This window comes from Falco punctatus, assembly GCF_963210335.1.
Source record: "Falco punctatus genome assembly, chromosome: 4".
NCBI lineage: Eukaryota > Metazoa > Chordata > Aves > Falconiformes > Falconidae > Falco > Falco punctatus.
In genome coordinates this window covers 57798794-57810886 of record NC_137583.1, presented here as the reverse complement: position 1 = coordinate 57810886, position 12093 = coordinate 57798794, and the positions used below count along the sequence as shown (strand labels likewise).

General features: G+C 38.1%; 1 protein-coding gene across 3 annotated transcripts in view; it reads left to right on the top strand.

Annotated features, from left to right (window-relative positions):
* Positions 1-12093, top strand: part of XYLB (xylulokinase) — an 84435-nt gene that overhangs the window by 14429 nt on the left and 57913 nt on the right. For all 3 annotated transcript variants that reach the window (XM_080386951.1, XM_080386950.1, XM_080386952.1), the window contains 7 exons: positions 2466-2584; positions 3781-3862; positions 4866-4906; positions 5322-5437; positions 7519-7634; positions 10055-10128; positions 11510-11606. In XM_080386951.1, the coding sequence (XP_080243077.1) occupies positions 2466-2584; positions 3781-3862; positions 4866-4906; positions 5322-5437; positions 7519-7634; positions 10055-10128; positions 11510-11606 (645 nt within the window). The remainder of the gene's footprint in view (positions 1-2465; positions 2585-3780; positions 3863-4865; positions 4907-5321; positions 5438-7518; positions 7635-10054; positions 10129-11509; positions 11607-12093) is intronic.

The window sequence follows — 12093 nt, the reverse complement described above, 5'->3', positions numbered from 1 at the left end:
GTTGGATAGGATGAATTCAGGCCAACAGATTAATAGTTCTTGTAGAACAGTTGTTTCACATCTTTTAAATGAGTTTCTGAGGGCGGGGTAAATTAGCTCATCTTTCTTTTCTCAGAGCTTATTAAAGTCTTTGTGCCACACTATCTACCAGTCAATAAACTGAAGTGTTGTATCTGTATCATATCAACTTAGACCTTTTCAGTTATAAAGGTTAGTGTTTTTCCAGTTTTAGGCAGAAGAGATTGGAGGCTGTCCTTATGTCTTGCAAAATTGCATCGGAGGGCACTGGTTAAATGTTTCTCTAGGCTTGTGGGGTGGGGAGGAGAAAGGACTTTTTCCAAAAAACCACAGAAACAACAACTAATCTTTCTCTAGTGAAATGCCTATTTATTTAAAGATTCTGTTGCTCGCTGATTGATTTAATTTAGTGAAGGGGTTCTTGGCCTTTTAAATTGGGGACTTTCCAAGGAAAATTTATAGATGTACATATTTCCTTATAGAAAGCCTTGTTATGCCTGCGGGCATGGACCACTTGGCTGCTCACACCCTCTGTCTCTGGGAAATGCAAACAGTGATGCTGGGCTCAGTTTGCCTTGGAAGGACTTGGTTTACCCCTGGAAGGAGGAGATGGATAGATTTAAGAGTATTCTCACATAGAGAACTGAGAGAAACTGGATTAAATCTGTTTTTTTCTGTGGGTGGTAGCAATTTTGACAGCAGAAAAGGGAAATGCACCTTTTGCATGTGATAGGTGTGTTGCACTTTGTGCTCTGTCAAATTCCTGCTGTTGCATCATAGGCCAAATAAAGCTGTGCATAATTTAAGTGTGTTTAATTTGCCTAAAATGGATTGATAGATTTTAAGAAATTTAATTCTATTTTTTGTGTTGTTAAGTATAATCCAAATATCCTACTGTTTGTCTTGGGTTATTCCAGTGTCTCAGCTGCAACACTTTCTGTTTACAAGACTGTGTGAAGCACTAGGTCCAGACCTTGTTGATGGTGCTTAGGATTGGACTGCGCAAATATATACTTTATTTATTAAATGTTATTAAATTAATTATTAAACCTATGTGAAAAAGGCTGCTGGGAATTGAAAGGGTGGGCTCATTTGTGCATGTGTAACCAGCAGTAGTGTATGTGTGTGGAGTGTGTTGCAGATGTATACCCCTTGTCAGAGTAAGAGCATTGCTAGAGCCTTGTGATGTGCTAGCTGAGATGTCGGTTGCATCCCTTCTTTTCCTCTGTGTCCCAGCATTGCAAGCATAGTCTTGTTCCACAGACACTGCATGTGGAGTCAACTTCACAGTCTTTGTGTTTTAGAAAGCTTAAAGATGTACTGAATGGAAGTGAATTTCAGGTTTTCCACTGTACTCAGCTAAGAACGTGGCTGTGTTTCTGAGATAAGTGTCGTGGGCTAAATGGTCTTTGAAATGAAAATGTTGTTAATCTAGAATAAGACTAATATGTCCCTGAACAGTACTAACCAGAAACACATACAGATTTTCAAGTCTAATGAAATGTGCAATTACAGTCATCTTAGTAATGTAAAAGGGGTGTGGAGTGCTCGGTATGTTATGTAGATTCAGCCACTAACCAACTTCAATTAACTTCTAAACCAGCAATGAAATAATGAGGAAAAAGCAATGAGAAACCAAACTGAAACTGCACAGGTCTTCCCCAGGTCTAGTTGTGGATCTGGTGAGGAAATAGGTGACCAAATCAGTTATCTAGGTTTTTTCAACCTATAATTCATTTCACAGAATCTAGACTTTAGGGGTGTTGCATGTTTGCAGGTGTCGCAGATTTCAGTTGGGCTGTTCATCATTTCTGAAAATCACGACTGATATTCAAAGCTGGACTTTCTAAACTAGCCTCAAAATTAGAGGCTACATTTGAAAATTTGATCTCTTGCCATTTTTTGTGGATTTCTAAGCTTTATTTTGTCATCTCTGCAGAAGGAAACATTGATATATGGAGGAAGATTAGTCAGCATGGATTTTAATGCTTATGTGATACACCACTCCTGCCTTTGAGTAGAGTAAAGCCGTACCACCCAGGGGGAAATTTCTTCCTTGTTAGGTCTCATGTGAGCACACCACACCTTCAGGTGACATTCCTGCATCACCTTTAGAGAGTTGTAGTGAAGCCTTTGTCTAAGGTGGATGATTTGGGGAGGAGTTGATGGGGAAGCATCCATGTTCTTTCGCTTTTAACTTGGGAATAACTGAATTGTCGAGTACATTTTGCATCAGAGCAGCCTTTTCTGCTGCCTTTACAGGTGAAAGCAATCTAGAGGCTGAATTATCAGTATACTTTATGCTTAGGAGAGCTGAAACCATTCTCTTTGAATGTAAAACATGCGTCTGTGTAAATTTTATGTTGCCTGTAACAAGGTGAAATTTTCTGACACAACACTGTCTTGTGTTTAATCATATATGTTTCCTGTTTTGATCTGTCTTGTAGGTTCTGGTATGAACTTGCTGCAGATTTGGGAAAAGGTATGGTCACAGTCCTGCCTTGATGCTTGTGCACCTGGATTAGAGGAGAAACTAGGATACCCTGTACCATCCCATTCAGTCCTGGTACGTGCCTGTCTAGAAGAGTTTCAAACAACAAACAGGGCTTTGTGCTGAGAGTTCTGCTAATAGCACTTGCTTGGAGTGTATTTGTGTGTGCACGCAAGCGTGCATGCATGCTTATATCCTCAGAGTTATGCTGCTTGATTTAATATTTTCAGGTGTGTTGTCAATGTGTATGCCAGAGCAAAACCAGACATCTTAGAAAACTACTAGCTGGTGTTGGGCATAGCTTTTGTCATTGATCTCCTTGGATTCTTGCATGCCCTGGGCTATGGTGAGAAAAGATTTGGTAGCTGCTGCAGCGATAAGAATCTTTGGGGTCCCCTCCTGTGCCCACAAGCACCTGGTCACTGCAGAACTGTGCACAGTATTTATTACTGCAGAAACAGAACCCAACATCTGCATTTCTTGACAGAGACCTTGTTTTAAGTGGTTTGTGGAGTTAATGAGGTAATCTTTGTGAATAATTTGGGATATTTAAAGCTTCTCAGTTCATGTAGCATAATGGTGAAATCAAATCAAGCTGCACATCTCTTAGAGTAAATGAATTTAGTCTTACTACCCACCACAAAAAGAGCTATTGCTTTAGCTGGTACACATGTAAGAGGGTGTAGATACTGATCACCCGATCCCTCTGAACTCAGTGCTCATCTTCTGTAATGGAGAGGAACATATTAAAAGTCCCTGTAGATGTCCTTGTATTTCTTACAGACATTTTTTTTCCTCCTGTTTTTTCTCTATAGGTATCAAATATCGCTTAAAAGAATACAGATCTTGACCCCTAAAATAATAGGGGTCATATTCCAGCATTTGATGTTGTGATGTATATTAATGCTGTGTTTCCTCTTATGTTTGCATTGAATTTCTAATTTCTGTGTATTAATATTCATGTATGTGTGCAAAACAGATGGATGTGTTTGGGTTACTTGATGTGAATAACTGGAGAAAGACCCAAAGTTAAAGTGCTGCTTAACTTACTGTAAAATCTGATCTGAGATATTTCTGTGAGGTTCTCAACAGCGAAAAAATAGAGTTAAAAATCTTTAAAATCTTCATTCATACCTTAAATACCCAGAAATGATTATTGTAGCTGCTCTGGTGTTTTCGGTTCTCTGTGACAACAGATTATGTCATATATTCCAAGATTACTTTCAGGTTTTTTGAGCTTTTTTCCTCTCTATCTTTCTTTCTTTCCTTAGGGGCCCATTTCTCCATATTATAATCAGCGTTACGGGTTTAGCCCAGACTGCAAGGTAGTAGCATTTACAGGAGACAATCCAGGTGAGGTGATTAGATGTATAAGATTCAGTGAATATGGTTATGTATGTACTAAAATTCTAAATCAATCTCATTGATTCTCAGATGCTCCTTATACAGTGAGAGAATATAGTGTTTATCAGCACTAATACCTTTTTCTAACAGCCTACCATCACTGGTTCTTCTGAGATACAGACATCTTGGCTAAGCTGGGTATGACAAATGAATTCTCTTTTGCTTAGCAATTAGAAGTGATTTCATTTGCCTCTTGATGACTTTGGTTTGCCTGCCCCTAAGAAACTATTCTTACTATGAACTGCTAACATTTTAACTTAAAAGATATGAATTAAAAATTTGCTGTTTATCTTTTGAAGCAAAAAGGTGGAGATGGACCTTATAGGCTTTCTCTAATAATTAGATCTGTCTTTTCGTCAGACTGATAGATCTCAGTATAAGGTGCTGATTTCAGGTCAGTTTTTTGAATCCCGGAGGCTGTTTCAGTGTAGAGCAAAGTTGTCTGTTTCTCAGGACTGTGAAAATAAAATATTTATCTGTATTACGGTAGCATATGCAGGTTTGAATCAAGGTGGAGGCTTCATCATGATATATTTAACATTCATATTCTGGGAGATGCTTAAACTCTACATTTCCCAAAGGTGAAATTTCTTTTGGAGATTCAAATCCATCTTAGTCCAATGAGTAGTCTGATGTAAGTGGGAGGGTTTCTCCTTTGAAGTGTGTTATTAACTAAGGGTCCCCTGTATTTAAAACCTGGATTCAAAAACATTAGATAATCATGCAGTTCTGTAGTCTTTTGTCTCAAGCATTTTGATTTTGTTAAAAATCACTCTCTCGCCCAAATGCTTTGCCCATCTTTTTCAGTGTCTAGGCCAAGGCCATCCTGAGCATGTTTGCCTTTTATGTTGTACTTTGAGGTGGTGAATGTGATGTATTATGATGTCTCATACAACATGCTGTAACGGAGTCAAACAACTCTTTATTTGGTATTCTTACTTTTTGTTTTCAGCATCATTGGCAGGGATGAGGCTTCAAGAAGGAGATATTGCAGTAAGTCAGAACATGCTCCTGAAAACTGCCCATATCCTTGAATAAATGAAATGCATGAAATGTAAATTAGCTGTAGGTTATCAGTTAAATTTATCTGCTAGTCTTAATATTCTGTTTATTGGAATCACGCTTGTTTTATTTCTATCAATCTGTAAGCTGCCTGAAAGATTTTAAGTAAACTCTTGTGAATATTTTTAACTAATGCTCCAGACATTAAAACCTAAGTCTCCATCTAGTATGTATTTCACTGGTGTGACAACCAAAGTCAGAGCTAGCTTCAACACAAATCCAATTGACTTAATGTGTAATTTAAAAACAATTAGTGGTAGTAACAAATGGTTTTAATTTAATTTCTGTATTGCTTTCCATGCACATTGTGATAACGCTTCAATTATTTTTTTTTTTTCCCCTCCAGATTAGCCTTGGCACAAGTGACACATTGTTTCTGTGGATTCAAGAACCAACTCCTGCCTTAGAAGGTCATATCCTCTGCAATCCTGTTGATTCTCAAACATATATGGCACTTTTATGGTAATATAATTTATTTTTTGTGCATCTGGGATCGATAACATATATTTCTTCCTCTGTTAGTGTTTTTTATTTCTTTTGCAGAATGATAATGAATAGAACATTCAGCATTCTGTGCAGTATATGGCAGTCTACTGCTGCAACATTTGCATCAACGTTATAGCATTCCTGTTTAATTTGTGTAACTGAAACTGCAGAATTGTGGAGGATAAATTCTCATGGCAATAAAAAGCCGAAATTATTTTTACGTATACATAGAGCCAGTTCATTATGAATCTAAGGTAATATATTTAATGTACAGGAATAACAATCTTCTGAAATATAATAATGTGAAATGTCAGAAGCTTAACCAGGCTGTATAACTTCTGTGCTCTTCTAGTGGTCCAGAGGGGACATAACGGGGCAGGTAAAGATTCCGTTTTCAGAGAGGAGTATAATCAGTGCTGTTCAGGGACGTATTAGGCTGTGCATGTGGAAAATACGGAGATCTCAAGAAACCCAGCTGAGAGAATGATCCTCATGGTAGCTTTTGGTTGCTGTGATTCGGGAATTGTTTGGCTCCTTGCCAGCCAAGTAGGTGGAAAGGTGGCCTGAAGCTATATTTTCCCTCACCGAGTCACTGTTTTCAGAGTCAAAACTTCCAAAACAGGTCGTAGTGTTTAGGAAAGTATTTACAAGTAATATGCAGATCAATTTTGTGTCTAAATCCCCTGGATTGTAGGTGCTTGAAACCCAAAACTTCAGCAAAGGTCAAATCTGCTCTTTAACTGTAGTGCTGATCTTACCTGTGCAGTAGTAGGATGGTGTAGATGGCAGTGGGAGCAGTGTTGATGAGGCCGAGTTCAAAAGCATGATGTCAATTGCAAGTGACTGAGTTTCGTAGTATGATTTCCCAGCAGCTCTGTGTGTGTGTGTGTGTTTGTTTTTTTAAGTTTTGCATTAAAGTTTCCCTTTTACCCAATATTTCCCCCACCTGCTGTGTGTAAGAGCTCTATAAACAACCCCTTCATAACAGGAAGGGAGGTGCTGCCGTTCTTTTGCTGCAGCTTAACATATGCAGAAAGCCAAACCTGCCATTCAGAACACAAGATACTTCTGTCGCCGTGCAGATATAAAGAGTTCCTGTTCCTTCTGCCTAGCCATTTCTGCCCAGCCATTTCTGCCCTGACACTACCCCTTTTGCACCAATACCCCTTTATTTGTAGAATATCACAATTAATAGGGGACTCTCAGTTCATAGAAAAAGAGCGCATAAGCTACCAGGCAGAGTATTTGTACAGAAAACTCGAGTAATTTCAGCTGCTGCTACTGAACAAGTTCAATAATTTCTTTGCCCTCTTTCTGAATATTTCTGTGCCTTTCCTGCTGAGTTGCTCTGATAACTCTGTGCTGGAGAGTATTCAAACTTCTTTCCTCTGGGTCTGTGTCCAACGCTGCAGTATTTTGCAGGACTGTTACATTTGCAGAGGAGGCAAAGGAGGCGACTGCATAAAGGGTGCAAAGACCATAAACGCTGGACAGATGCGTGTTTTACAGCACGGTTTACTGGCTGTGGAGCAGAACTGTGCAGGTGCAGCCGTGGTGCTTTCCTTTGCCTGATGCTGGCATGGAGCTACACTTCATAAGTCTTGTTGGCCCTAAGCTGGCTGCATACTGGTACCATGCTCCTGAGATCATAAATGCCATGTAGAGACACTCTTGCTCCTTGACTTGCAGAGTCATCTCAGTGAGCTTTTCAGTACTGTGTCAGAGTACTCCTCTGAGGAGGTGTCTTAGCTGCTCAGAGCTAGCCTAGGTTTAGTGTGACCTGTCAGACTGGATCTAAGCTGACTCATCGGAGAGATGTATACCAACATTTCTATACTGTGTTCCTCAACGCAACCTGTAATATTTGTTTTCTCTCTTATCTAGTTTTCTCCCTCTCTATCTCTTTTAATAATGAAGAAGTGATTGTATCTTTTAGCTTGCGCAGCTTTATTTACCTGATACAATAAACACCAATATAGAGTGAAACAACAAATTGCTTAAAAAATCTAGAGCCAAATGTTTTGGAAATCAACGTGTGGTATGTTTGTGTGTTTCAGTTTTAAGAACGGCTCTCTCATGAGAGAGAGGATCAGAGATGACTGTGCTTCAGGCTCCTGGGATGAATTCTCCAAAGCCTTATCATCTACTGTTGCTGGAAACAATGGAAACTTGGGTATGAACCTTAGCAGGGCTGGGAGATCCAGAGTTTGCTTAGACACATGCTTTTGTGGGTGTTGTATCTACTTTTTACTGAGGTCATTTTAAAGGCCAAGAATTAAGTTAACTAGAGCAAGGGAAATTCTAATGCATACTTCGCCTGCCAACAGAGCATTTCGAAGTGTCATGATAGTATTTTCCTACAGTACTCATTAAATAAGAAAATCATATTTATGGAGCTTTTTTTAGTTGTTGAAAGGGTGTTATTAGCACCTTAGCTGTAGAATGTTTAAAACTAATAATTGCTGAAGGAGGCTTTCATTAAAGTTTGGGTTTTTTTTTCTGAAGACTCAAACCAAGTGAATTAAGTAGCTCCATATTATTTCTTTCTCAGCCATTCATCTAGAATCTTGTTCATGCATGTGAACAAAACAGTAATGTCAAGTAATCAAACCCTAGATTTCCTGAATTTCCCCCAATGTATGTCACAGAGTGATTTCATCCCTGTTTTTTCCCTATGTTATGGCAAGTGAATGTAATGAAACAAAATGATGATGATGCAAAATATTTAAAAAATATAAACAAACCCGTGTATGCGAAGTTTTACATTATTTTATTCCCTACAGTTTAACATTTTACAAGTGTAGTATACAGCTCTGAAATAAGTTATTGAAAAGTGAGCATATGTGCAATCAGTGTTAAAATTTAACGCGTTGCAGAGCTGGATTTAAAATTATCACCCTAGATCTGAATTGATACAAGCAAAATTGAAAAACTTTGCTATCTACAGTTTTTAAATTAATGTAGATATTTAAGCTATAGAAGACTTCGCTCCTTAGGAAGGTGAATTTAAAGGTACAGTTTCTCAACACTATGAGTTTAGCACTGATTTTTCATTTTTAGAAGCTCTGTTATGTTGTCTGTCAAATCCAGTCTCTGTGGGGTATTAAAATGACCAGGAATCTCTTTTCACTAGAAGACAAATCAATTCATGTGTTTCAGAAAATGGGAAGAAGTTATTCAAAAACTCAGAAGTCAGCTGCTTTAGACAGTATTAAAAAAATTGGAAGTTCATGAAAATATTGTTACTGATTTCAAGGATACCAGGACACTGCCTTGAAGCTTTAAAAAACACTTTAATATACTCATTTGTATACCTCAGTCCCTTATAAAAGGTGTTTTGTGGCAGTCATCCTCAATAACCCATACACTTGGATAACCTCGGGGTATACTTGTAAAAATGCAGTAATTTCCATAATCTGAGTCGCTGAGGGAAGTGGAGCAAAGCAGTAAGTGGTTAGGCACCCTCCCTTTCATCATTTGTGCCCTGCCCGCCCTGTTGTGTGAGCAGCTGCCCCTGCAGAGGTTCGGAGGTGGGCAGAGGCAGCTGCTAGGGTGACGTTTGGATAATGAGAGTGATGGGGGAAGCAAGCAGGGAAGGAGGAGTGACTGGATGAGGGTCTTGTCACATCCGGGAAGTACCTGAGAAGGTTAATAAACCCAGCAAGTTTACTTGAAGACCTTATCTGCTAGATTCAGGGTGGCAGCAGAGTCAGAAAGGAAATTTGAGATATACATCCCCTGGCAGAGCCCGCAGATCTGTAACCCACAGTGTTACTTACTGGCAGGTTTTCAGAAGGTTTAGCCAAAAAGGTTATATGTGCTAAAGCACAGTACTGTTTTTGTGTTTTTTTGGCTTGTAATTGTAGAGCTCCTAGGGCAGCATGGTCTTGTTCAAGGTCTGAACCTTAGAAACTTTCCATAGTTTCTTAGCTATTCTGTTCAGTTTTTTCTGTCCTCGCTCTCTTTTTTTTTTTTTTTTGTCTCCTTTCTTGAATATCTTTTTGACCAACCCTTCTTGCCATCAACACAAAAGAAATCTTTTTCACACTTTTTGTCTTGCTCTCTACAAAGCATTACTGCATTTCTTCAGATCTCATGAAAACTATTCAGAGATCAGCTCTGCTTCATGACTTAAAATATCTGATGTTCTCTGATAAGCTCATGAAATCTAATCTAGTGCATGAAATGTTCCAGTATTCCTGTACTCTTCTTACTAACATACCATTTTTGGTTTTTTTATTTTACTTTTTCTTTCACCCTTGCATACGACCTACTGAACTCCAAGATATGTTATATATTACCTACATTGCTTGCATGTGTGTGTGTTATCGTAGATGTGTGCTCTTTTGTAGGCTTGTTTATTATATTGTTTGCATGCCTAGAGCCAGACATGCTTAAGATCCACATTTTTATAAACTGGAAGTAGTTAAATTTGATACATGTGGACTGAAATTACTATGAAACAGGCTGTGTGGTGACTCAAATATCCAAATATGTGATAAACTTTTATTACCATTTTAGCTGTGTGCTGAAATAAGATTCCAACTTTGGACTAGGAGCAAACATGATGCTTTTTAATGTTCCTTGATACAGGTTTCTACTTTGATGTGAAGGAAATTACTCCTGAAGCAGTTGGGATTCACAGATTCAACAGAGACAACCAAAAGGTAGTAATAATCTAGTTAACGTCTCAAATTTTGAAGGAGTACTGTCAAGGCTTGAAATATTTGCCATTATCTTTTTTTTTTTTATTTCTTTCTTTTGTCTGGTTTGAGATACTTGCTTTCAAGTTTCATTTATTGATGCAAGTCCCTGGGACAATTTTCGTGAGGAAGTATTTGGTCTGTAGCTTGAGAGTTATCTACAGTGCAAAGTCTGAACTAGAACTTATATGGTATTTTTTTGAGGAAATACTTCCTTTATTGGAAAATGTGGATTTACTGAAACCTGACACTGTTTTTGAAACAGGATTAACTTTAAGCTTATTGAGAGCTTAGTACACTTACATGACTTAGTCCCCATCTTCTCAGTTTCAGACACACAGATAAGGATGTGTTGAAGCTTTGGGCTATAATATTTTGTCCTTTATCTTGCTCTAAATGTGTATGCAAAGTAAAGTAAAGCCCTCATTTTGCTGTCCTGCATGTCTTGGGAGTAACCTACATGCCACATAGTGATTTGTAAGTAGGCACAATCTCAAATCCAATTGGAATTAAAATAGAAATTATGTTATGGAAAATAAAAATTCTTTGTATCTTTTTTCTTTTTTTTCTTTTGAGGGATGGATGTTTAAATGTCTTGACTTTCTGGGTGGTACTGAAGATCAATCATGACTCCCAGTCGATTAGACCTCACCTAGGTGAACAGAGATTGATACTGTCTTGTGTTTGCAGTGTAGCACTAGTCTCTTAAATGTTTGCTGTTTAAATGAATGCTTAATCACTTCTAGCTGTTATAGAAGTTGTAGGCACTTACTGTAGTGTGTGGAAAAAATAAAGTTATTGTGAACGATTATTTGTATTTATAGTTACATATTTTCTTACTTTTGCCTTTCTCGTATTCTGGTTGATGAAAGGACAAAAAATGTTATATAGAGGAACTAAATAAATTAATGAAAAGATTATGTGGTTTCACTTCTGTGCAGACAGAAATAGATTTAAACTTTTGTGACATTGCTTAATGCATCTGAATTTTATCTACTTGCTTTAATTTTACATTTTTGAGATATTGATTCTTAAGAAGGCTTTGGTGCTGGGAAATGCATAGAGAAAAGTTTATAACTTGCAGTGGAACCTCTTCCCACTGTGCATTGATTTCAGGTTTGATGGATTTGCCAGCAGCGCTGAGGTTATGGGTTGCGTTTGCTGTCGTGAGTCTTTAGGTCCATCTTGTGTATATGGGTGAAGAACTGGGCCTAGCTGAAAGCAGACTTCAGGGTGATGACCAGGATAAGCAACTATAAGTCTTGTGTTTTTAACCAGTCTCCAGCTTGGCATCGTACACTGCGTAAGGTGCTTGTTAACTTAATGTATTCCCTCTTTGATACAGGTTTCAGACTTTCCAAAGGACGTAGAAATAAGAGCATTGATTGAAGGGCAGTTCATAGGCAAGAGGATCCATGCTGAAAAGCTGGGATACAAAGTCTGTAAGTATGATGAAAAGCTGCAGAACAAATGGCACTAGAGATCAAACACAAAGATAGGAGTCCCGACAGTAATGTCAGGATTGTGATTCTTGTCCTGCCTGATGGAGACAGGAACTAGTGTGAATTCTAAATGAGTCTTCTGGAAAAAATTTTGACAGTGTGTTGGGGCCAAGTTTTTGCAGATGTTAACTTTAGAAGAACTGATTGGTTTAACTTCATGATTACTTCCTTTTCAAGTATTTTTGCCATTTCATTGTTATTGAGCTGCACTGTCAATTTTTAAATAAGAGTTTGGGCTTCGATAGCTTGTTAAGTGGAAAGAATATCAGCCTTCTGCCTAAAGCACGAGACTGTAACTTAGAAAATCTGAAATCTGTGTTCAGTTCCTGGAGCTGCCATAAGCTGCTCACTTACCTCTTTACCTCCGTTTTCTGTTAATAAAACAGAAGCCCTTTTGCTGTCTTGTGCTTTAGAAAGCAAAGAGATC